The sequence below is a fragment of the Sphaeramia orbicularis genome, chromosome 1 (assembly GCF_902148855.1).
Source record: "Sphaeramia orbicularis chromosome 1, fSphaOr1.1, whole genome shotgun sequence".
In the NCBI taxonomy this organism is placed as follows: Eukaryota; Metazoa; Chordata; class Actinopteri; order Kurtiformes; family Apogonidae; genus Sphaeramia; species Sphaeramia orbicularis.
This window is the reverse complement of record NC_043957.1, coordinates 36,056,163-36,082,850: the sequence shown is the minus strand read 5'-3', so window position 1 is coordinate 36,082,850 and position 26,688 is coordinate 36,056,163. Positions and strand designations below refer to the sequence as shown.

General features: G+C 38.7%; 3 protein-coding genes across 4 annotated transcripts in view; 1 reads left to right on the top strand and 2 right to left on the bottom strand.

Moving 5' to 3' along the window:
* ube2o (ubiquitin-conjugating enzyme E2O) overlaps positions 1 to 5,788 on the bottom strand; it is a 44,782-nt gene extending 38,994 nt beyond the window's left edge. The window contains exon 1 of one of the 2 annotated variants that reach the window (XM_030136548.1): positions 5,242 to 5,788. In XM_030136548.1, coding sequence (XP_029992408.1) covers positions 5,242 to 5,691 — 450 coding nt within the window. In that variant the 5' untranslated portion in view covers positions 5,692 to 5,788. The remainder of the gene's footprint in view (positions 1 to 5,241) is intronic. The other variant, XM_030136541.1, reaches the window with a different exon arrangement.
* Positions 5,789 to 8,249: 2,461 nt separating this feature from the next.
* On the top strand, positions 8,250 to 12,818 carry aanat1 (arylalkylamine N-acetyltransferase 1). Its single transcript, XM_030136609.1, has 3 exons — positions 8,250 to 8,546; positions 9,844 to 9,998; positions 11,893 to 12,818. Exons 1-3 carry the CDS (start codon positions 8,399 to 8,401, stop codon positions 12,196 to 12,198), a joined length of 609 nt encoding a protein of 202 aa, XP_029992469.1. The 5' UTR covers positions 8,250 to 8,398; the 3' UTR covers positions 12,199 to 12,818.
* An 808-nt stretch (positions 12,819 to 13,626) lies between these two features.
* The window catches only part of LOC115420929 (inactive rhomboid protein 2), a 42,969-nt gene continuing 29,907 nt past the window's right edge, over positions 13,627 to 26,688 (bottom strand). Inside the window, exons 16-18 of the mRNA XM_030136559.1 lie at positions 26,528 to 26,628; positions 24,646 to 24,799; positions 13,627 to 16,350 (exon numbers count right to left, since the gene is read on the bottom strand). Of these exons, the coding sequence (XP_029992419.1) occupies positions 15,919 to 16,350; positions 24,646 to 24,799; positions 26,528 to 26,628 (687 nt within the window). The 3' untranslated portion in view covers positions 13,627 to 15,918. The remainder of the gene's footprint in view (positions 16,351 to 24,645; positions 24,800 to 26,527; positions 26,629 to 26,688) is intronic.

Sequence of the window (26,688 nt, the reverse complement as noted above, 5' to 3'; positions counted from 1 at the left end):
AGGGGGTATAAATACCACAAAAACAAAATAAAGAAACTGAAAGTAACAATGGTATCACTATTGGCTTCACTGGTCTGCAAGTAACATCACTCCAGAATAAAAGTGGTGAAACTGTACCAAGTCCAAGTCACTGATGAAAAAAAAATTTAGACAAAAATGCTCGTTGGCTGTAGTTTCAAAGATATTGTTTTGGGTCAAAACATGAAATTGTGAAAATTAATGAGAGGATGGGTTTTGTTCTAAAGGAATGTTTGTCTTAGAGCTACTAGATCTACTTCAAAACACTGTCTGCACATTATAATTAATAAAAACATTCACTTTTCAGGTTCTTTATGGTGGAAGATTTATAAATCTCATCTAAATGAACTCAAAACCAGGTGGTGTCAGGGTGGCTTTTTATATACAATCTGTGTGTCTGCTGGGGAACTGAAACAGCACATCAGGAAAGAATTCTGCTGGGTAACATCACTGAGTTTTTCAAGGGTGTATGATGGCAGTGAAGAAAGCAATATATTAGCTTTAGTTCCACTAGAAAGGGCCATCTGATAAAAAGAATATTCTTACAGCTAAATATCTAAAAATAGCTTAGGTGGCTAAGATATGATCCACGCTGACTCTGGATAAGTAGCTCATACCAGTACTTTAACCTCCTCTCTACTTACTCCTGGAGAGGAAGTGCCATGACAGCACAAGGAAGCCAAGGCGAATGCAGGGCAGTTTGTTTAATGAACTACACTTAAACAGCATGTCTTCATTCATTTCCCGGCACTGAGAGATGGAAATTAGGTTCATGGTGGACTTGAGAACAGTATCAGCAGCTAACCTGCCCCTCAGTAGATTTAAGGTCAAGGAGGAAACAATGAAAGTGCTAAATCAATGGTAGTGTACAAGCAGCATCCCAGTCCTCAAGGGAATAAGTGCATGTTACCTTCTGATCTGATCTAAAACACACCGACGTTTCAGACCATCTGGTTTTGTGTGAATTTTAAAGTGCCACATTTTAGTGACTAAAAAAGGGACAAACAATGGGAATGTAAAATAAGACAACACATTTAATATAACGCACTACAGAAAGCGAACATCATCATCATGTTGGGACAAGCAACTGAATAGCCCCCTTTCCCACCAATGTTCCCAGGAACTTTTATTTCCAGGAATTTATTTACCTGGGTAGAAAAATTCCTGATAATTCTGTGTGGTTTGTGTTTTCACTGCACTTCAGAGTTCTGGAAAATTTACTCAAATGAGGCTCAGTCATTTTGAGTTGCTGACTCAAAGTCTCGCTGAATTTCTTTTGAGCATATTCAGAATATGTTAGACAAGGTCTAGGATTATTATCCACAGTGTATTCAGATGGATAGACAGATTATTGCAACGCACTTGTAGAAGTGAGAAGAATACGTTCAAAAGAGCATATTCGGCAAATGGACCTCATTGTCATTCATTAAAACCAGGGTTCATATGCATTAAATTTCCACACCTTTGAGGCAAATTTTCAAGATAATTCCCCTGAAGATCTTTCTTGCCCAACAAAAGCAATATATTAACTGTAAATGTGGTTTTTTTTCTAGTCATATATGTCATAGTGTTGAGATTTCCTTTTTTGCTTGTAACAATGGAATAAAGACGTTTGCAGCCGGACATTGGTTTTAACTGGGTGAACTTCAGTGCAAGTATGTTCCATCAATCAGCATTCCTCAGCACACAGGCCCACCCCCAAGAATTCCACCTACCCCCCTACCAGGAACTTTTTCAGAAAAAGTTTGGGGTAGAGGAAAAGTTGTTTACCTGGGTAATTTTGGTGGAAATGTGCCAAGGTTTTTTCAAAAACCTGGGTCAAGTTAAAGATCCCGTGTTAGAAAAAAGGCTAATGACTGTTTAATTGTGCAGGATATCTGTTTTTATAGCTTTGCCTGCAGTTTAATTCTTCAGCTGAAACATGATATTGAGCTAACAGTGAAAGTGAATTCAGAGCAGCTGACAAACAGAGGAAGTGAGATCTACTTGAGATCAAGATCTGAACCACATCACACCGAGAACTACCACAGCTACTACACAAGAAAACACCTGATAGTGATTATATAACCTCCCAGTTTCCAGTGATGTGTCCTACTACCAGAAACATCCATCACTATTGCAGCATTGTATTCCACCAGTTTATGTAGGATTGTACAAAATATTCAACCAGCCACATTGTGAAGAACATCTACTGACATGGATGTCCATCATGGATTTAGCTGCAAAGCAAATTTTCATTTTAACCCAAAAGAAACAGAGACCCCAATAAATTGAAGGAGGCGATTTGTCAGATTTAAGAGACTAAAAAGGCAAACACGAATGTAAGCTTGTTTATACTGTTCAATGCTAATAAATAAGTAAGTAGCTATTCTCCTTTCTGAGTGAATGAAGTATTATGAGTCTCACAATACAGTGTAGACTATAGTGGCATTAAATTAACAAATACATCATTAACCACAATTAATTGTCAGTTAAAGTTTCATGATGAGAGTCATATTGACGCCTGCTGGTAAGAGTGTGAAATACTACACACACAAAAAAATGTATTTACATGCAACTTTGCTACTTCTTAGATTCTAAAATTGATATAACAGGCCTGAGTCAGAGTGAAAGAATTATTACATGTATTCATTTAAATGTTTTGTTGGGTTTTTTTTTTAAAGAGTGGACATTCTTTATAACATCATATGATACACATTTTGATCTTTTCACTGATTTGGAACCATGAGAAGAAAGAAAATAACACTACATATTATTTACTTCATTTAACATCGCAATATCTTTATACAGCATAATATGACTGTAGTTGTCATCAGTGCCTACAAACACATTCTAAATACTTTAGGCAGATTATTTTATTATTATTCTGCCAATTCATTTTTTTAATACAAGAAATTGTTTTTACATAGACTTGAGTCATTCTTTAAGAGCATTTTGCACTTACTTTCTTCTTGTCATGAGATATTTATACAAAATTACAGGAATCAACCTCTACACTGATGTTTGTTTGAGTTCACATCGGTCCTTACCCATCTTTCTGCACAGGGGGTGTGTCTTAAGGAGGTGGCTGTGTGTTGGACTGATGTTAATTTTTCTATGTCGTCTGCAATCTACAGATAAACTTACTTGTCAGTCACAGTTGGTCACGCTTCTTTTGAAAAAACCTGCCTTAAATTTGACTAGTGGTCTATCAAAGTGCTTGGTTTAGATTCATACATTGATGAATCTCTGTTATTCTGTTCCTTTCCAGTCACAACATTTTTCACAAATTAGTGTCTAAAGTACAAAGGAGTAATGGGAATGGCTGCAAAGGCCGATAAAGTTTTTCCAATTGTACTTTTTTCTTTCAAAAAACTGCTCTCAAAGTTATATTTCAGCAGTGTGGCAGATTGAGCATCTGATCCCTTTAGAGACAGATTAAACTGTTGTGATCTGAGGTTCAGTCTATGGAATAAATAAAGCAGAAATTTGTGAAAACATCATCTTGAAAATTTGCAACTTGGTATACTGCAGGAAGTAATCATGAATTATTGATCAGCATCTTCACCAAGCTAACAGGATATATGCAACTAAGACGAAGCCTGCTGAGACGGGGAATGTGGTGCACGTGGATCAGCAATGGAGAGATCACACTATTGAAAATGCGCATACGAACAGCACACACAAAGTACATAAACAACAATACTACAGAGAGAAATCTGTACAGACACACAAGCAAACTCTGGATCCTTTGGGAACTCAAACTAGTTAATGACACAGCATTAACAGAGCACGTGGTGAGTAAACATCTGTGTCATTGTTCAAAGGCTGCGTTGTTCAGCGTGTGTTTTCACTAAAGCTACATGACTCTCTGGCGAGAATTTTACTCATTTAACCCAAACAACAAAGCAAGGAGACAGTGGGCTTCTTCTGGTCCCATCCTCTGCCTCTGTATGAACTTTTCCAGACCAGTCCTCCTTCAAAGCCTGTCACCCTTTTCAAAAAAAAGCCCAGAATATATGTGACAGCAGGTTTCCACTCACAGTGCCAGATACAACTGCATTGTCCTGTACAATGAATCTAAATGCAACACTACCCCACACCTTTAATTTATACGGTCTAAAGAACTGAGACAAACACAGATTAACCAAACAAGAAAAATCCTACAACACTGGATATTTTAATCCTCTAAATAATGTTCAATGAAAGACAGCCCTAAAGTAATTTGTTTAAGTTGAGTCAAAGTAAACATTTCCTATTTTTTTGTGTTTTGTGTCTTCTGTGGGTGCTAAGCATCCTTGCAGTTTCAATGCATGCTTTTGTTTAATGCTTTTACGGTCAAATAATCTAATTAAAATCAATATCTTTTGAGGTTTTTTTAAGATTAGATCAACTTCACATGTACAAGTAGTATGTTCTTTTGTGTCCATCAAAAGCCAATGATAACATCTTCGGATTAGATCTGCCATACTCCAAAACACAGAATTACAAAAATACACACAAAGCCATCAATTAATGTTTTCTTTGTCAAATGCCCTATAATTAATCTATTAGTATTTAGATCACTTTCTGGGCTTGTTTTACATGGGAACAGTTAAGTGATTCATCTAAGAAAGGTTTTAGTCTTGATCTTAGGTTAACACCAGGCTAAACTGTGTGTGTTAGCCTGGCTTCAAATGTTATAAAGAATACAGTAAAACTAATGAGCTTAGGTTTAATTTTTTTTTTATTTTTTATGGACATTTGTTGTCTCATCTGAGCAGTCTGACAATGCTTGGTCTGAGGCCAAGTCACACCCAGATGAGGGACTACACTGAGTCATAGAAGAGCTAATCGATAGGTGTAATGTTCACTGCAAAGACATGAAGACACCTGCCAAAGCCCGCAGATACACCCACAGACAGCCACATACTACCTGGAGAGTGTGTCGTGTGTGTTCAGTGCAGCTGGGCTCAGTCAGCTGGAACAGCCCTGTTTAGCCTCCTGACAGCACCAGCTGAGTGACATGAGGCTACGAGCTAAACTGCTAGCTAGCATGTGCGCATGATGCTAGCCAGCTCCCCAGCTAGATTTATGCGTTTTAGGCAGATTAAGTGAATGTTATCCCTGACGGAGCTAGCATGGCACTGTAATGTCTTCCAAAAAGCTCCACGGGCAGTTACTAAGGCTGTGGTTTTCGTGTCAGGCTAGTGGAATCAGCCACTCTCAGTGTAAACAGTTAACACATTAGCAGGTCAGTGGTACCTTTGTCTCCCTGATGTCCTGCTTCCCTCCTTCAGGGTACCACTGGACACGGACAAACCCCCTCCCGAGAGGCCGACTGGAGGTGTCCACGGCGCTCTCAGTGTCCGAACCACACGGGACTCGTCCTCCCCCACCGCCCCCTCCGCCTCCTCCTCCTCCGCCGCCACCGCCGCCTCTCCCTCCGCCGTCGTCGAGGTCTGAGTCCGAATTAAAATCTTCCTCACCGTGGATCATCCGTACGATACCGAACCGGACTGAGCCACGATACCGCCCGGACACCAGGTCGTGGGTGAAGAGCAGCCGCTGGGAGCCGTCCGCTGTGGGTGAAAGCGCCATGGATGGAGGCTCCGAGCCCGGGCTGGCCGCCGGAGACAGGCCCGCGGTCGGGGATTCTGCTGTTGCTGCTGCGTCTGATGTGGCCGCCGCATCCGATGCTCCGGGCTCCGCCATCGCTGCTGTTGTCAGGGAGTGATGCTAGTGCGCGAGGATGACGGGGAATGAAAAAACTGTAACCTGGAAGCTGCGAAGTGCACGTGTTTACGTCGCTACGGAGACGTGCGTAACGAGCGCACAGAGGTAGCGTCATCACGCACCGCCTCTTCTGGCCACAAGAAGGCAGTGTGAGGCAGAGTCAGGCTACAAACCCCCGGAAAATAAGAGAAAAGGGAGGAAAAGGGGGGGAAATAAAAGTTATGCTGTCTAAGTTTTATATATAAAATTCAACTAAGCTTTGATTATTTTATTTTATTTGGATAATTTTTACGGTTAATCGACATTTTCCTCCCCCCCCCACCTTTTGTACATTTTTTGTTTTCTTTCAACACCTTATGTATATTTTCACATTTCATATTTTATACCTTGTTCTTTTTCTTATATTTTTTGTTGCTCTTTTTATGTGTGAATGCAACTATGATGAGATTTCACTGCATAAAATTTCACTGCAGAATACTACAATAACACATAAAAGTCCTTATTTTACCTTTATTTTATTTTATTGTGATAATTTTTAGGCCCATTGACACTGTCCTTTCTATTTAAAATGCTACGTTTTGCACCTTGAGAATTTTTCTTTTTTATCTTCTTATGTATTGATAGATAGATAGATAGATAGATAGATAGATAGATAGATAGATAGATAGATAGATAGATAGATAGATAGATAGATAGATAGATAGATAGATAGATAGATAGATAGATAGATAGATAGATAGATAGATAGATAGATAGATAGATTGACTGATTGCATATAACAACCACTGCTGCAGGAAAGATGCAACAATACTGGAATAATCACTAAAGTATAAATTCCTCTTCCTCCCTGACACATCCAAATATGTACCCACTTTTGCTGTCGTGCCCTGTAATAAAAGAATAGTAATAGAAAATAGAAAAAGTTCATTTTAGAGGGAAAAAAAATACAAAATAAATTCTATCTATATCTTTGGTCATTCACACCATGTAAGAAAAAATAGGTACACAGTAGTTTAACATAGATAGATAGATAGATAGATAGACAGATAGACAGATAGATAGATAGATAGATAGATAGATAGATAGATAGATAGATAGATAGATAGATAGATAGATAGATAGATAGATAGATAGATAGATAGATAGATAGATAGATAGATAGATAGATAGATAGATAGATAGATAGATAGATTTTTTTAATCACCTTGTGTATTTGTAATATTTAATATTTTTAGAGCTTGTACTTTTGGATACTTTTTGGAACTTTTTTTTATACATGAATGCTGCAAAATGATAAGAGTGCCTCACAAAGTTTTGTTGTAGAACAATACAATGACAAATAAAAAATTTTGAGTCCCTTTATTTTATTTTGTTTGTCATTCTTTCTTACAATTGTCAAAGAGCACAAAATACAAGAAATTAAAGTGCATATTAGTTCAAATTGATAGTTTCTATAAAAGCCCCCATCCAAACAGGAGTTATATAATAATAAACTACTCTTTGTGCACATATACATCGCATGTGGAGAAACTTTTTTCTTTTGCTTTCTTTCTTTTTCTTTTTCATTAAATTAAACTGTTTCATTTTAATTCGAATTTTTTAGCCTTTGGAAACAGCCTGCATTTATTCTTCTTTTTCATGATTTTCAATTAAATTTAATTGTAGGCTATAATTACTCCTTGGGACTTGCCACAAACAGAAAGGGTGCGGTAAATGGATAGCCTGTGTTGTCTGACCAGTTGATGATTTTGAAAGACAAATTTCTGTTTTTTTTTTTTTTGTTTGTTTTTTTTTTTACATTGAACAGACAATAAAGTTTTTTTTTTATTGTATCCCAAGAATAATGGAAACAGTTTTCATCAACAAAGCCCAGTATAGGCTTTGTGGTCATCGTCTGCACTTGCTCTTCATAGCTGTCAAATGAACATTTTAATTTGCTTCCTATGAAAACAAAATAACAGTAGTGAAGCATTGACAAAAGCTGATCACCAAACGTTTAGAGCTTAAACGCAGGTCATATTTAAGAAAACCACATAAGAGAACTTATTTACCACTAAACAGGAGACAAACTCTTACATATTCTGTAATCCTCTTACAGATCAGGAAAATAAGGCGTGGAGTGATCGTGGACAATGGACAACCAATGGAAAGTTTCTTAAGATAAATCACATGATGAGTGACAAGTGGATTCCTTAAAACGGTCCAGTTAAACAACACAGTTTTAATTGATAATGGCAAATTGAAAAGATGACAGTCTACATCTATTTGCGTGGATATCATCCTTTCTATAATGAAAGCTACCATCGCGGAAATGACTTTTCAAATATTCTGGTGAAAACACGCAAACATATAACGCGTAAAATCCAAATCTGCTGCGTGTCTTATGGTGCCACTAGGATCATATACAGATAGACCTCCTGACCCTGACTAAATATGTCTATTGTTCAACGTACGCACGGGGGAATGAAGGATTTGATCACCCAGCTCCTTCGGATTAGAACTACCAACCGCGCCTAAGCCTATAAATACCCCGAGAGCTGCCATTGCGCTCAGTCTTTGGCACAGTCTGGTTACGCACGGATCAGGCTGGGTGTGCGGGTTGAAGCAGACACGTTTTCCGACTAAGAAAGTACGATCTTGGCTTTTGAATTGTTTATTTGGACATCTGGGGTGGAGTATTTGAATCATGTCCGTAGTGAGCGCAGTGCCATTCATGAGGCCGCTCCATATGCGCTCTCCGGTGCCGAGGGGCCGCCGCCACACGCTGCCGGCCAGCGAGTTCCGCTCCCTGAGCCCGGAGGACGCCATCAGCGTGTTCGAGATAGAGAGAGAAGGTAAGGAAGGAGAAGTCTCACAGCTTCATGACAGCCTTCAGGCTACCGTCATTATTAGATGGATGGTTTATTTGATGGCGTTTGGATCAACACCAAACATCTTGTTGATCAGTCCAGTGATTTTACTTTGTTATTTTTCCCTATTTTTGGTCTTTTTTACCCTTTTCCTACACCATGTGTCAAACTCATTTTAGTTCAGGAGCCACATACAGACCAATATGATCTCAAGTCAGTAAAATAATAACATAATAAACTATAAATAATGTAAACTCCAAACCTTTCTCTATCTTTTAGAGTGAAAAAAGTAAAATTATACAATAAAATGTGAATAACTTGAACATCCTGAAATTCGTAAAGAAAATAAGTGTAAATGTTAACACTATTATACCTCAGCTTCTCATACAAGCACTTAAGATGACAGTGGATCTTCAAAGGCACCAAACATTTAGCAAAAGGTTTAATATTGTTGAAGTTGCATTTACTTCTCAGAAGTCATTTTATGTTGTTCATATTTGTTCAGGTTACTCACATTTTTTTGTGAAAGGATAGCTTGTACATATAAATATTTTCATGTAATTTTACTTTTATACACTAAAACAAAGAGGGAAACATGAGTCGTTGTTATTAGAGGTTATTAGTTTACTGGTCCAACCCAGTTGAGATCATATTGGTCAGTATGTGGCCCCTGAACTCACCACTGTCACCACCCACTAGTGTTTGCTCCTGGGGGATTCTGTTGAGTTTCTGTAAATTGGCTTGAGAGTCTGGTTTCAGCCGGCTCTGTATGTAAAGTGTCATGAGATAACTTTTGTCATGATTTGGCGCTATGCAAATAAAATTTGATTTGATTTAAAATTATTTTGACCCCCTTGATTTGACTGTGATTTCTGCATTTCACAAATTCATCCCAGGGGCCAGACTGGACCCTTTGGAGGGCCGATATTGGCCTATGTACTGTATGTTTAACACCCCTGCCCTATACACTTGAAGTTTTAGAAGAGAAGAGTCTCATTTCCAGATCATTGTGTCACTGAAACAATGCATCTAAAAAAACAACAGAAAATGTACTCATTCATTTATTCTAAGGCCATCACTTTATTATGATAAATGCAGCTGCTCACTGCAAAACAATAGGAGCTGGATAATGACTAAAGCCTTTCCAGACTTCAGAGGTAACCTGAGTTCAAGTCCTTTAATAGCCTGTTTGAGAGCCGGTTGGTTTTTCACTACTTTTCAGCAGTGTTTGAGTCATTACATGTATAATTTGTTTTCATGCAACTCCTGTCTCCCTCCCCAGCCTTCATTTCAGTGTCTGGTGAGTGTCCCCTGTACCTGGACGAGGTGCGTCACTTCCTCAGTCTGTGTCCTGAGCTGTCTCTTGGCTGGTTTGAGGAGGGACGTCTGGTGGCTTTTATCATTGGCTCACTGTGGGACCAGGACAGGCTTACAGAGGTAAGACAGAGCACAGGACACCTGGACAGTGACTGACCTACAGCTGACCAGCAAGTCAGTGCATATTCTATTGGTTTATTTGGTTTATTTGGTATTGGTTTCTTGTTTTTGTTTTCATTGCTTTTAATTGTACAGCTGTTTTATGTCTTTTTAAATCTATTCTTGTGTTTTATTCTTTTATTTTGGTTTTTATTTATTCTTCTGTACAGCGCTTTAGTCCACAGTGGTTGTTTTAACCCATAAAGACCCAAACAGCCACCAACGACCAAAACCATCTACTGATTTAAACTGTTTAATACCCATTGATCCACTAATCCTATCAATACATATAAATAACTGATGTAAAATACAGTTTGTCATCTGTTTGTGGTCATCAGATATGACTCATTTGGACGTTCAGAGGCTCCGTAGTTACCATGGAAACACTGTCATCTTCTACAACATTGATTCACCAGTAAAACCCATGGAGTGTGCCAAATGACTTTTTATGTAGATGCTTGTTTTATGTTTAGTTAATGATATGTTTTACTGAAAACATCCCTTTTTCTTCAGTTTTCTGTTTGTGATATAATTACCCTTAATTTTAATTTGTGGTTTTTATGATCATCTACATGATCAGTAAATTAAATATAGTAAAATATTTGATTTTCACTGAAAAAAGCAAAACACAGACAATAATATTAGAATAAATGGTAATAAATTGCTTAAGAAAGGTTAAAATATAGAGAACTAGAAAAACACTTGGAGAGCGCAGACCTCCGCCAAGGCAGATCAGTGCCCTCCCCACCACCACCACCACCACCACCCCGATCACCACCACAATGTAATCATTTGTTCCTTGTGCTAGTATCAACATTTCCTGAAATTTTCATCCAAATCCATCCATAACTTTTTGAGGTATCTTGCACACAGACAGACAGACAAACCAACGCTGACAAAAACATAACTTCCTTGGCGGAGGTAGAAATACATTTGGGAACTGCTACAAAAGTAGCACTGAGTCTTTATGGGTTAAAGTACTTTACAAATAGAGAGAGAGAGAGAGAGAGAGAGAGAGAGAGAGAGAGAGAGAGAGAGAGAGAGAGAGAGAGAGAGAGAGAGAGAGAGAGAGAGAGAGAGAGAGAGAGAGAGAGAGAGAGAGAGAGAGAGAGAGAGAGAGAGAGAGAGAGAGAGAGAGAGAGAGAGAGAGAGAGAGAGAGAGAGAGAGAGAGAGAGAGAGAGAGAGAGAGAGAGAGAGAGAGAGATTAATTGTTAAAAATGAAAGCTTTAAAACTCTGGGATGTTCAGCTCAGTTCATAATGTGCTGTATTTATTTATTCACTAAAGTTTTTGATTTCAGTTTATTTTTAGTTAAGCATTTTAAGTACTTGTAGTTTTATTTTTAGACACTGACCAGTTTTAACTGGAGTTTTTTGTATGTTATGAGGAAAGCCTCGGGATTTATAAAATCACTGCTCTGTACTGTGCAAAGGCCATTTTATTATTTTTATCTTAAATGTATACACATCAAAAAACAGATGCATGTAATTCACAAACAGACAAATAAAAGCAGCCCAATTATTTAAATACCTTCAAGACTGAGGGTGAATGAAAACAAAGCTGATTTTTACCAGCAATTCTGTTAATTCTGTTTGGTTTTAGTTTGTGTTGCACTGTTTGTTGCGGTTTTTATTTGATTAAACTGTTTTTTTTTTTTTTTTTATAATTTGCATTCACAGTGTTTTCACAGCTAGCTTGAATTTTAGTCTTATGCTTTTTGTCAACTGGTATAATGAAACTTAAATGTTGAGTCTGAGGTTGGGCTGAACTGTCTCAACTGGTGAAATGATTGTTTGATTCTGCTTTCATGCTGTAGTTAAATTCTTCTGTCTTGCTCTTCTTCGTCTTTTCCCAGGATGCTCTGACCCTCCATAAGCCTCATGGGACCACCGTCCACATCCATGTCCTGGCGGTCCACCGGACCTTCCGCCAGCAGGGCAAAGGCTCCATCCTGATGTGGCGCTACCTCCAGTACCTCCGCTGCATGCCCTGCGTCCGCCGCGCAGTGCTCATGTGTGAAGACTTCCTAGTTCCTTTCTACCGAAAGTCAGGGTTCAAGGTGCAGGGTCCCAGTAACATCACGGTGGGACCCCTCACCTTCATTGAAATGTTCTACCCGGTCAGAGGTCACGCCTTCATGCGCCGTAACAGCGGCTGCTGAGAACAGACGGATGTGATGTGGATTTTGTCCTGGAATGTGAATGAGCAGTCGTTTGAACAGCTTTGTGGCACATGGACGACCATCACTGTGGTTGTGTTTGTGACGGTCGCTGTGGACAAGACTTTTCCAGCTGGTGTGTGTTTGGAGAAAACACAGTCTTCATCCAACAGCTGCAGAAACATGCTTAATGTGACTGTAATATAAAAACCACATCACAGAGCACACCTGCAAAAGAATGTCAACGGTGACAGTTTCAGATGTTTTGTATGTTCTTTTCCATATGTTTTTGATAAATGCTGGACATTTACACCTCAATAGAACGCAGCTGCCTTGTTTACGTCATTACCCTCTTTTTGTACTTTTTGGTTTGCTTTCTTTTTGTTTAGTTCATCTGTAATGTTTATGGCTCTCTGAAGTTTATGCTATAATTTGTAAAGAAACAGTAACATGCCAAAGTAAACAGTTAACCTTTAATGATGGTGAACTGACAAAAATACTGACTAAAGATGCAGTGTCAGAATATGAGGCAGTGTAATTTATGTAATGATTACAACATATTTTCTCCACAAAGCTAGTGGTAGTATGTAAACATGTCCAGGAGGTCATGTATTTTAACCCATAAAGACCCAGTGCTACTTTTGTGGTAGTTCCCAAATGAATTGTTTCCTCTATATTTAATATTTCTTGAAGGATCTGTCACCATTTATTAAAAAATAATCCTCTGTATTTTGCATTCTTCCAGTGAAAATTGTGTATTTTCCAATATTTAATTTACTGATCATATAGATGTGCATAAAAGCTCAGATTAAAGTTGAGGGCTATTATACAAAAAAAAAAAAAAAAAAAAAAAACAGAGAAAATTGAAGAAAAGGTGACTTTTTCAGTCAAATACATCATTAACTGAAAATAAACCAAGTGTGTCCATCCACTGTCATTGATCCAACTCCATGGGTTTTACTGATGAATCAATGTTGTAGAAGATGATGGTGTTTCCATGGTAACTACAGAGCCTCTGAACATCCAAATGGGTCATATCTGATGACCATGAAAAGACGAAAACTGTATTTGACACCAAATATTTACATGTATTGGTAGTGGATAGGTATTGATAGTGGATCAACAGGTATTACACATTTTAGATCAGTAGATGGATTTGGTTGCTGGTGGATGTTTGGGTCTTTATGGGTTAATGTTCATTTAATAGAATGTATTTTACTCTACTGTAAACAAACTGTACCCAAAACAATCAGTGTATGTGTGAAGACCCCTCCCACTTAGAAAATTGCCACCTTTGCCTCCTGAAGTCTTGAATCAAGACAAAGCTTTTTCTATATACTATTTTGTTCTTAAAAAATAAAAGATTTATTTTCTATGTTGTTGTGAGGCGTGTCATTTAAAATCTGTTAACATGTAAAATAAATCTGCACCTACAGAAAACATCGCTGACATATTTTATTGTTTAGTTTTATTTATTTTGACATGATTGCTTTAACACAAAAATTTCCACAGGTAAAACTGAAGCATAACCCAACAGCACCTTGATTACGGCCTAAAATGATTTAAAACGTTCCCTTTTTTATTCCAATAAATACAAAAGGTGAAATGTTTTGGTCCCAGTGGAAACACAACAGGGCGACTGTCATGATTATGAGCAACGGTTTTACGGTGGGTAAAATCTGACATTTGTTCACATGATAAAAAGGCACAGTATAGACATTCCCTAAAAAAACAAAAATGGGATGGTGGCAAAAAAGTCAGACAGTTTGTGAATCCATAAAAGAAATGGCAGAGCTCCAACATATTACATATTGTTCATGTTTTTAAAATTTCACGGTCTCAAAAACAGCCGCCAATCAGTAAGTCAGGCCTGCAGACTAACTCACATAATCCCATAACTCACTTAGTAACTCACATAATCCTCCAAACAGTCATTACAGTAGCTCTCCTAACAGCTGGGGTCAACACATGCCAGATTCGCAACAACAACAAACCAGACCCCGGAGCATTTACCATTCAGCGTGAGGAAATGGTTTAGAACGGCAGGAATTCTTAAAATAAATCACTCATGTCACATTGTCAGGGACCTCCAAAACAGCAACGACATTTTATCTGAACACAAATGCACAGACATGAATATATGATGTAGACATCTTTAGAATCTGAGGATAACGGAGGACTGTTCTATTTGCATTGATTATGTCAAGGAGAGCACTAACAAGTGTGAATGGTAAAAAAAAAAGAGCCTTTTAGAGTAATTTCATGAGCATATTAAGGCTCAAATGGAAAAAAAGACATTTTGAGGATGTTTGACAAACATACAGTGCAAAAAATGACACCTGTCAAATCTAACAAAAATGCCCAATAATAAATAGATTATTTTGTTTAACTGAAGACAAATAAAAATGTACAGAATGGTTTAGGCACCACTGTTATGTTGTCGGACATAGTGTGCAGAAGTGACGTACAGAAATCTAATGTTTGACTCAAACAACATGCAAAACCTGCTTGTGACATTGCTTTGGTAGATCAGCATCACACAAATATCTATTATGTGAACTGATCACAAGCAGTACAAAGTAGGGAGATGGCATAGTCTCAGTTTAAAGGTTCAGTGTGTAATATTTAGTGACATCTAGTGGTGACACTGCAGATTGCATTGCTATACTGGCTGCCAAGAAACACAAAGGTCACTCATTACAACCAGGGTTTGTTGTGTCCATTCTGGTCTTTTTGGTTAAGTGGACATTAACTCTGATCCACACTAAAACATTGTAGGTGACTGTGATGCACCTCAGTATCTGTAAACAGAAAAAACAAAACAAAATAAAATAAAATAAAAAAAAAAACAAGTAAGTGGACGTCCTTTCTGAAGTTCTGTAGAAACACTGCAAGCCACTTCCTCTGTAGACTCTAATGTAATAAAAAAACAATTACATTTCCAGGTGATTATACACTAATGAAAACGTAATTACTGATATTATATTCCATTTTTGTAATTAGATCCTCCTACCTGCATAAATCTTACACACTGGACCTTTAAGGCAACTAATGGTTTTAGATGCTTGCCTCATCAGGCCACTGTTCCTATTTCTTATAGATATTATTAGTGCACAAGTAATAATTGGAACACACCATTACAAAACATTGAACTGCTCCAAGAGATTACTGACATGCCAAGTGCATACATAGAAAAGAGTGTACATAAAAAACACAGCTTTTAATTCTGAAAACGTTAAAAAGCAGCAGAAGCTCCTGTAGTGTGAAACCCAGTGAAAACAAGAGTTCAAAGGCATCTGTAACATCCAGAGTCACTGGGATAACAGAGGACGCTCAGTTCTGCCTTTTACAGGGTTAAAGCCATCCATAGTTAAAGTGACTGTAGGCTGGAGCCGTCTGACACATTTGTTCAGCTCCTTTAGAGTAATGTCACTTGTTCTGCTCATGAAACTGTGAAACCAGCCTCTCCAATTAAACACTTTCGTCTTTCGGTCCATCCATTTCTTTGCAGTTCTGACACCCTGAGCATCTCCTCCTGTCAACGATCTGTTACTAGAACCACACTTGATTGAGGATTAAAAAGGTTGAGTAAAGTTTTCTGACAGTAGACCGAGAATAACAGAGTGATTCAGGTCGAGACCTCAGACACGAAAAAAAACATGATTGACACATTTTTGAAAACGGCCACTGAGCTGACCTAAAAATCATGGACATCGTCACTGGCTAGTGCACCACGTGATCGATGTTGTGGTCGATGTCGTACTTTTCACAGAACTTACTTGTGAAGGGCAAGCAGGTGAGGTGCTCCAGCCAATGCCAGTTAATCGGATAAATATAAAACCAAACAATAAGAGAAGAGAAGAGCCCTGTGTAGGCCACCAATGACACCACGATGAGGATACGTTTGCGGTACTTGTCAAAAGTTCCGAACGTGACGTAGGGCAGGAAGGCAAAGGACAGCAGCAAACCACTGAGAAACCCAAAGATGTGGGCGATGTTGTCGATCCATGGCAGAAGGCCACACATGAAGAGGAAGAGGACGATGCCCAGCAGTTTGAGGAAGGCTTTCCACGGCCTCTCCAACATCTGCCAGCCCTGAAACAGCTCCACAAACAGGCAGGCCAGAAGACCAAACTGTGACCCCGCTGGTCCCACCTGAAGTCAGAAAACAGAAACATCACACTATTATAGTCAATGAAAACTCAGCTTGAAACTTATGAAAAATTCAACACAAATTTTAACTAAATGGAACAGTGGGTAATAATCAGCTTCATTTTGGTTCAACACTAAACTTTCAGTCTTGATGTTTAACTCTGGGTGCCAATTACTTTACATTTTCTGATCCAACTGCCTGGAGCAACCTATAAAAGGAGCTTAAAATGAAGGACTTTGAACAGATTCACTAAGTGAATTGGCTTCTGCTTTGAAATGCTTTAAAGAGACATTGTTGTATACTTGTAGTATCTTTTAACTCTTTAAGTGCCAGACAGTTAAGGGGATAATAAGCCTTAAAAGTGCCACAGAATTTGGCCGTTTTTCAGTATTTCGCGTCGTTTTTATAATATTTGAAGAATCCTGCAGGAAACCGCTCGGTAACATCCGACCGATTGCTGATTAGATCCAAAACGCACCGGACGCAGCCGATTCATTATTGATCGTAATTTGCATAATTTATTATAATAATAATAATAATAATAATAATAATAATAATCTTTATTTATATAGCACTTTTCATACATTAAAAACTGTAGCACAAAGTGCTTTACATATCAGTTTAAAAATCAGTACCGCCCCCCACCCACACCCACCCACTCACCCGCACACACACACACACACACATATACATGCAAACCCACAAGCTCACACATACTTAAGAAGACTGACTGAGCACTGATAGACCAGAACAAAAATGTACAAGTAAAAGTAAAACATCAATTTAGGAGGCGCTGTCTCAGGGAGCCATCCGCACCAGGATGCAGTCGCCGACCCCGGCGACCAGGCACCAGCAGCACAGCCCCGCATCCCAACTAGTGGGAGAGGGCCAACTGGGACCCCCACCCGCCACAGCCCCTGGAGTCCACAGCCGCCCCCCGGCATGGAGGGCTCCCTCTGATGAAACACCGGAGAATAAGAAACATTAAAAAGATATAAAAATATTATTCGGTCGCGTGACCTCAAATTCCCGTCTGCTTGGTCTCAAAAGGGGGACACAGAAAGAATGTCATCGAAATGTGAGAAAGAAATGGGGGTGGATGGTTTGTTTGTACACAAATATGGCGTGTTCTCCAAAGCTGATCTGATCGGCCCGTGGCACTTTACAGGTTGTTTTCGTAAAGCCGATTTAATCGGCCCATGGCACTGAAAGTGTTAAACTATTGGTGGTGTTCTATATGTTTTTAGTATGGTGTTTTATTTAAAGTTTTAGACCTGAGTTTTACTAGATGTTTTATGTGCGTTTTTAGTGTGGATATGTGGCTGAAATTTCTATTTTCTGTAACATCTCATGCTGCTGTGTTGACCAGGACACTCCTGCAAAAGAGATTTTTAATTTCAACAAGTCATTTTTTCCTGGTTAAATACAGGTAAAACATAAAGAAATAAATACATAAAAATGACTGAGCTTAGATGAGAGTTGAATAATGTTAACAGTTCCTAATCTACAAGAATAAAACTTACACAGTGTATGTGGTGCATGTACCTTTTCCAGCTTTGGTTATAATACACCAACTAAAACTTAAATAAGAACCAAGACTCATCAGATACTTAAAAGAAAGGTGAAACTGAACCGAAATTAAAAACCAAACTTAAAGATTAAAAAAAACAAAAAACTCTACATAATGTGAGTGACTGTGCAAGGTCAAAAGGATGTTTATCAGGTTTTAGGCCTTAGGCAAAACTGGAAGAATATTCACATGTATGATCTAACACCCAACGTATGGAAGATGAACATGATCAACCATGTATGACGTGAGCTGGAGGTAAAAGGCACACATCCTGTGTGCTGCTGACTCATTACTGTCAAATGACCTTTACAGTCTGTACTTTTATATTCTGAAGTGCCGGATCAGTAGAGGATGTAGGCTGGAACATGCAGGTCAAGAACATTTGAACCTTGTTTTGTCTTCATGAAGACTTTTGGTGGTTGAAATGTGTCATTTTGTGTCTTAAATTGACAAAGCAGCTTTCACCAGATTATAAAAAGTTGTTGAAATATTTCAACCAAGGATTATTTTACCATGATAACGACACTGGTCGACAATGATTTTGCAACTGAAAGAAAAATACCTTATCTACTTCTCCTGCATGTCGGGATTTTGAGTCAATATATACCATTAGCAGCATATCAACATCAGTGTTTTAGTTTTACAAATTCTAAGTGATCAGAATTCAGGTGGCTTTCAATAATACCTGAGGGAAAACTGTGGTATAGTCTTAAGTGATGTGAAGTCGAAAGCCAGAATTTTTTTGGACCTCAGATTGCTGAATTTACTGGTGAATTAACAACCTCAGAATCATTGGTGCAAGTGGATCAAACCTTTTTGGGCAACCATAGAACCCAAATTCTGATCAACCAGTTGAGGACATGCTAAAAGATTGACAGAATTCATTCCTCCAACTCACACCTTTACTTTATTGACCCGGTTTGGGCTATTTAAAGGGGTCATATTTTGCTTTTTTTTAAATGGAATTATGCATTTTAAAACATTTCCCTGTGGACTACATAAACTGTAAATGCTATGCTTGGGTCTGAATTCTTCATTAATTCAACTCCACAGGTCCATCTTCATCCCGTCAGCCCTTCAAATGCAAATGGGCCACTTCACACCCCACCCCCTCCAGGCTGTTGACTGTGCTGCTCTGTCCCATTTCTCCGTACGTGGCAAAATGTTCATTGGAAGTCTTGACCTTATATGCGCAAATGTTGTGATGTAACTAGTTACAGATGCAACAAATTACGAAGGAATTAAAACAGGTTGTAGACATACACTCAATTTTTGCCAAAATCAATAAAATGAAAGCTTTGCAGCACCTGGAGGGTTCAAATTCAAAATCTTTGAACTATTAGGGTCCCCAAATACACAACTAAATGTACCAAAAAACAAATAAAAGTGGATTTAGCAAAGTATGACTCCTTTAAGCATGAGCAGGGTGGCTGATTTCATCAAAACTATTTTGGAAATGAAAAGCAGGTACTTAAGGGCTCCAACCCAAAAAAGGTAGCAATTACTGTTGGTTCCTACAGTGGGAAACCTTCATAAACATGCTAACAAGCTAAGCTAATGCTAATTAGGTTTATTCTTCATTGGGCTTCATGTTCATATCTATAACTATCTGTAAAAGAGTTGTCAGTATAAGGTCAATAAAAATACCCTGCTTTAAAGGGTAACTGTAGCGAATTTTCATTGCTAGCCATTTCAAAAGATCACACGTAATACTAGCGGCTCCGTCAGGTAACTTTCGTCATAGCCCTTTGTCAAGTTTGCGCGAGTACCAAGTCACCGTTTCATCAGTTTGACATGTTGCCTCCTTCACAGGCTCTTCCAGCACCGGTAGTGATGCCGAGTCATTGTTCTGTCTGATTACCTGGGCTGCGATGGACTGGTCATTGACCCTGTGTAGCAGACAGTGGTTTAAGGTGACACATTACTGAATCAAATAGGTAGCCATTTAAACCCATTTCCTCAAAATTGCTAGTTATAGTTTGCTTCTTGAACACGTGTTTTCCACTCAATTTTGCTTACTGACTGCTGCTTGTTAACTTGCATTCGATCACCTGGAACCAACGATGGTACGTCACCTTCGACTGACAATGTATGGTGCATTTATGGCAATGTTTTACTGAATTTGTGCCTCTTTTACTTATAAGTAATACACAAAGCACAAATAACATCATAAGCATGACCAGTACTGGTACCCTTTAAAGAATAATTTGTGTCTGACACAGAAAAAAACAGAATCCATCTACTGAGGAGCCTTAAGTCCCTCGGAGCACAGAGGGCCCTCCTGAAAACTTTTTATGACTGTCGTGGCATCGGTCATCTCCGCTGAACAGCAACAACAGCATTTCAACAGCAGACAAGAAGACCCTCGAAGACCTGAAGGAGGACAGCTCCCACCCCATACAGGCCACTTTAACAACACTGAGTGGCTCATTCAGCGGCAGACTGTGGCACCCACAGTGTGAACGAATGTTTCCACAGCTCGTCTCTTCCTGCTGCTGTTTGATTAACAGTCAGTGGACCCAATAGACCACCCCCATAAAACTCCCCAGAGCAGTATCAGCAAATCATTCCATTCACTTGTTCACAATGTCTTCCCACATGCAATAGGTCTCTTATTGCCTACAATTTACTTATACTACTGCACTGTATTTGTTGCATTTAGCCTGTAAACTCTTTTTAATGGACCCCCCCCAAGTGTTAATGTCTGAATTCCCTTAGACTTACATTGCTCTTATGTTCCATTACTATCTGTTCTATTTTCCTCCTCTCACCTTCTATTTCTAATCCTTTTTAACTTTTTTACCCTTTGCTGCTGTAATACTGTAAATTTTCCTAGTGTGGGACAAATAAAAAAAATCATCTCATCTCCCTCATTGACTAATTCAGTTTGTAAGTCTTGGGTCTTACCCTCATGAAATTATGTTTTCCATCTTTTGTGAAGCGACAGTAATGAGTTTCCATATTGCACTTAAAAGTTACGTGGTAGATCACAGTTGGCTCAGATGTATGTGTGATGTTACAAACCCTCATAAAACATGAATTTTAGCCAAGAAAAACTCAATGCCTTCAGCAGAAATCATTCTTCACAGTGAAACTCAAAGTTTAGGGCGAAGAAACATGAAAACATTCTTGATTTTAATTAGATGGTGATGTAAATAATATTCCACCTGAGGAAACAGGGCAAAACCTACTAAAAACAGACTAAAATGACATACAATGCTTTGCGATTATTTCAAGAAAACAACCTATTGCAGGGAGGGTTTTCTGGGTCTTGCTGCCTGCTGTCGTTCAAAAACTATCTCAAATAGTAAATCAGGCCAGTAAAATTACTCAAACAGCCCAATCCCCTCTGTGCCAACTATACAGATGCTCAGTGATGAGGAAAATCACTCTCATCACTGAGGACCCCTCCCATCCACTCCACCACTCCTGCTATCAGGCAGACACTACAGAACCTCACTGGCCAGGAAAAACATCTACAAAAAAATCTTTCATCCCCTCTTCAATAGCTGCTCTTAACAATACAAAATAGACTGCACTGTGTTTTTACTTATTTACTATGTTTACTTGTTTTTATCTGTTGTGCTGTGTTTTTGACGTGCTGGGGTGTTTTTAAACTTTTTCAAACAGCCGTGACAAAAGAGAAATTTCTGTTTTTACGTGGAACAGACTATCTATCTATCTATCTATCTATCTATCTATCTATCTATCTATCTATCTATCTATCTATCTATCTATCTATCTATCTATCTATCTATCTATCTATCTATCTATCTATCTATCTATCTATCTATCTATCTATCTATCTATCTAATGTGCCTCAGTGGAGGAACTACGAGCCCTGGGTCAGGCAGTAAAGGTGAGCTGATTAGAGTGACGTCAGGGCTGAGTTTGGAGGCTTGGTCTGGTCAGACGCAGATGGCTAATCTGTGAAGACGAACAGAAAAAGAGTGCGGCACAGCACACCTCCCACACACTCCAGGCACGCAGGCTGACACGTTTGTAACACGCGCTACCATTCCTCACTATTGGCTTGAAATTATAATATCAGTCATGTGTACGCAAATACTCAACCACACTGTTTAACTTTCAACATTGGTCGTTCTCCATGTTTGGGAAAAAACTGACAGCGATGTGTAAATAATTAAACTTTACAAAAGTCAAAAATACTGGGGACGATTTAATCATTAAGACTTGATCCCCTGACATTATTTAAGAAAGAACACATAGGGAAAAGTGTGGTTTACTTTAAAGATCAATAAATGTAACTAACTTGTTTGTTTCTCAGCTGACAGCAGATTTGTATTTTTCCACAGTTGTTTTCACCCGTTTTACTTTAAAGACGTATGTTTTCCAGTCACAGCTGATGTTTGAGTCATTTATGCTGAAGTCATAGGGTCTCCTTAGCTCAGCAGTTAAAGGTTAATCCACTTTAACTGCCTCTTTAATTGGCTTGACCGCCCTACGTTGTGCCTTGCATGAGTTTCCTCTGGTTATTCCTGGTGTGTGAAAAGCTGTGGGTTGGTAAGTGCTTAGGGGAACCAGGCGGTGGGATTTCTGTCTCACGCGTCACGCTACGTTAGCCTCGTTATGTCAACACATGAATATCAGATAGGTTGAGCTTACGTGGACAATGACAGATGTCTTGATGACATCAATGATGGCCAAAAGACTACATGAATGACCTATGCTTTTACATGCATCTGTCAGTGCTGATGCCATCCTCTATGATTGTTCACTAGATGAAAGAGGAGCCTTTTGTGTCTACAAAGGTGTGCAGACCAGAAGCATCTCCAGACCAGTCTGGCAATGCAACAATTGTCTTTGTTTAAAAGAAAACATGTAATCCCATTCACCAAGTACTGTGGCAGTGGCCTTTGTTAACTCACACAATGGCATTAGGCTAATCTCTTAAAGGGAAAAGTGGGCTTTAGAGACACACACTGCGGAGAACAGGAGTGCCAGTAAAAAGTAGGTAATCCAGGCTGCGCCGTTTTCCCACACCGAGTAACTCCCACAGGCCAGGATGTTGTTTTTTTGAGAAAGAAAACACATTTTCTCTTGCGATGAGAAGATGGAGCAGGATGTTGCTGTTAAGAATATTGGTCAAATCTGATGGTCTCTGTCAAATGATGTGGAAATACTGGCAATATGGCATTTGTGTCAACTTTGTCCAGCTGTTTTCATATAGGTGAATGGAGACAATACCATGATCATAAAAAAATACGTGCTCCTACATGTAATAAGGTGGTTATTTAATTACTATGGCGGGCCGAGCTACATTCATATTTTGCCTACAGTCATATCCTTCTGAACGTTATGTGACAAAACCTGATCAGAACAGGTGTTTAACATGAGTCACTTTTAAAGAGAATAAAATAAATCCTGGGCTGGGACAGGGACTGCATGTGAACAGACATTCCCGCTCAGATAGAACAGTGCCACAGTTGACTCAGCAGTCAGTCCTCCTCTCTCTCTCTCTCCCCCTCTCGCTCGCTCGCTCACTCACACACACACTGCAGTCTTAATCTTGTGTACCAAGAGGATTGCTTCAACTTTCCATCAGCAGATACAACAGGACACTACTGAGTGGATTAACTTTAGTAACTATTTCTAAATAAGACGTGACACTGTGCCGCAGGTGAAAAGACAAGATGAGGTCGACATAAAACACCTAAAGTGAACACCACTGTTATCAAAGCTATATTCCTTCAGAGCCTTCATCACAAATTTATCTTTTATTTTCTACATCTATATCATTCAGTTTCTTACGCAAGTCAACATGCAGTGATGATGTATTGAAATAATCCTAACAAATTTAAGGTCAATTATCAGGCTTTAAATACCCATGATATACTCATATAATAAATCATCTAAAAAAAAAAAAACATTTAATAAAAAAAAAAAAAAAAAAGTCCAGTCTTTCCTGAAATGATCTCTGTCTATGCAGGGTATCTGCAAACACAAATCTGCCAGGTCGATACCTTAAAGTAAATATTCCACTACTAAGTACCAAAAATATTTCACCAAACACAGAGGTTATGTCAGGTTAGTAGTTCTGGGCAAATTGTCAGTGATTTATTTTAGTTTGTTTGCCCGTTTCTTTTTTCTGCTGTTTTCCCAGCTCAGACCTATGGATGCTGCTTCGGCGATATGAAAAAGACTCATATTGCTTTACAGTATCACCCACCCGTTCTTAGCAAGAGTAAAGTCCAATCCATAAAGGATGATGGGATGAATACTGCAGTGCTTACAGTACGGAACGTGTTCCAGTCATGTTTTCATAATTAGAGCTTTGACATTATCCAGGGGAAATTTGAGGAAAACACACATTTTGCTTCTTCCATGCAAATGTACGTCATGAAACACAAACATGTGCAAAATCATCTGAGATCCCGTTAATACTAGTCACGTGAAAATAAGGGTCATGTACATGTTTGCATGTAAGTAGCTGATGTACATGTGCATTCTGCTTGTAGCTTGAATGCATGACTGGTATAGCACGTGAGCATCAGCAAACATGGATACACGCAAACATTTCAATACAGTTCATTTCATTTTCGTCTCCACCCTGAAGTGTCAAAAGCCACTTTCTCTTGCAAATAAAGAATGATAAATTTTTGAAAAATGATTTAATTTTTTTTTTTCATTTTAATGCTGACACTACATGGTCCACGAGTGTTGACTTCATTTTGCTTGCACAACTGCATCTATGTGAAGGACGTACCTCTGCTCTGTAGGGCAGGAAAAGGGCAGAGGCAAGGTTTCCGGTGATTCCACTGAGGATGTAGATGATGGAGATGCGAGCCCAGCCTGCCAACTTCTCCAGGTCTCTAAGTATAGTCATCTGGAACACCACAGACACCGCACAGTGCAGCAGCCTGCACACAGATACCATAGTCCACCAATGACACATCTGAGCGCCATTTTCACATTATGTCCAATATGCATTTCATCCATGCACATATGCATACTGCAAACATCTGCACTGTTTTATAAACCTCCCTGAATCTCTTTATTTTCTTGTTTTAAAGGTATTTCCCATGTGCCTCGTATTAGCTTGAAGTATTACAGTATTTATGCGAGTGAACAGCTCACGGGCACCGGAGCCTGATTTAGAAATCATTCATTAGTGTTGACGGGGCAAAAACACTCGGTAATCATTTGTTTAAAACAGCTTACTCCCTCAGGATATCAGACTTAATTTGGTACAGAATGTTAAGAACTATCTCAGTGCAACTGATCAGTTATAAAGTGTTACTTTTGCAGTTGCTACATCTGTAATGAAAATAAAAATCCAAACACTTCTAACAATGTTACAGTGTTTGACTAATGTAGACAAACCAGATAAAAGGACCATATTGGACAGAAACACAACAAATGAAATGAATACAAAAAAATATGAATAAATAACGTATCTCAAAGCCTTCCACAATGAGAAAAATTTTACTCTTGCTTGAAATAGTAAAAACACATATATGATGTCAAAGTCTCATTAAGCATCCACAAAAATCTGAAGGGAAAAACAAACAAAAATTAAAACATAATACAAACTCAAATCCAAAAAGCAGCTCATTCTGCTGTTTAGACCATTAGACCAACACTGTGATGTATATTAACAAGTTAAACAATTAACATATGTGTTCCATCACCATAGTAGCCAGTGACCTGTCAGCATCAGGCCTGAACACACACACAGAGGTAAGAGACAGTGTGTCCCAGTGTTTAACACACATAGGCTCTACTGCCTTAAAAGTATTGACAGCTAATGAAGAACATCTAGTTCATTGAGAGTACAACTTAAATATACTTTGGCTATGTTGTTAAATGTTGGTGGACCAAATGTTTAATCACACAGGGGCACTGGGTCATGCGACTTAAATAATTGATCTGTCTGGGCCTGCAGCAGAGAGGACAACCTTTCATGAGAGTGCTGCAGGTATTAGATGCAACTGTATTCAGTTGGGAAAAAGAAATGTTACCATTACTCTCACCCCCCGATTCAACGGGCAATATTATGAGTCAAGAGCAGCCACTGTAGATGAAATACAACAGAAATAGATCTGGTTCTATGGGACACACTGCATCATACATGAAAAAGGATAAATCAAACACAAAAGACACACCACCACAGATAAAATCTAACTCTATGTGAGTCAGTGTAATGACTAAGGCGTGGTCTGTATGAAGAGCTGCTCAACAGCAAAACTGTAATTCTCACTTATCACCAGTAGGGGTAGCCAAAGAGAACAAAACAGAAATCTTAAATATTGTTACTTTAAAAACAACTGTATATGTTAGTTATAACCAATCTAAATTAATTGCTCAGTTATTAATGACTATCTTGATCCGTTACAAATGTAATGAATATAATAATGACCCCAAATTACATATTCAAAAGGCTATTGTGGATTTAGGTTTCGAGAGACTTTAAATAATGACGTTTATATTGAAAGGGCACAGTCAGCTACAGCAGCTAAGTTAGAAATAATGACAATATCACACAATAAACAATCCAAAAAAACAAACAAAGGGAGTTAAATGCCCCCTGTTACTGTACACTGAAGGTAACTAGGTCTTTAGATGTTGTTGCAGGATCCAGCACATACCCAGCATGGAGGAAGAGAGAGAGCCAGAGACGGTAGAACTGATCTGGGATGTCAGGGTTGAGGAAGGGGAGCAAGCCACACACATCATCCAGACAGTGAACCTGCACAGAGACAGCAGTTCAGAAATACACCGACAACCCAAAGACACTGAGGCACATACA

Coding starts and splice junctions, on each gene's coding strand:
- aanat1 (XM_030136609.1), top strand. CDS start 8,399: ATGTCCGTAGTGAGCGCAGTGCCATTCATGAGGCCGCTCCATATGCGC. Junction 8,547..9,843: donor GTTCGAGATAGAGAGAGAAG/GTAAGGAAGGAG, acceptor CTCCCTCCCCAG/CCTTCATTTCAGTGTCTGGT. Junction 9,999..11,892: donor ACCAGGACAGGCTTACAGAG/GTAAGACAGAGC, acceptor GTCTTTTCCCAG/GATGCTCTGACCCTCCATAA.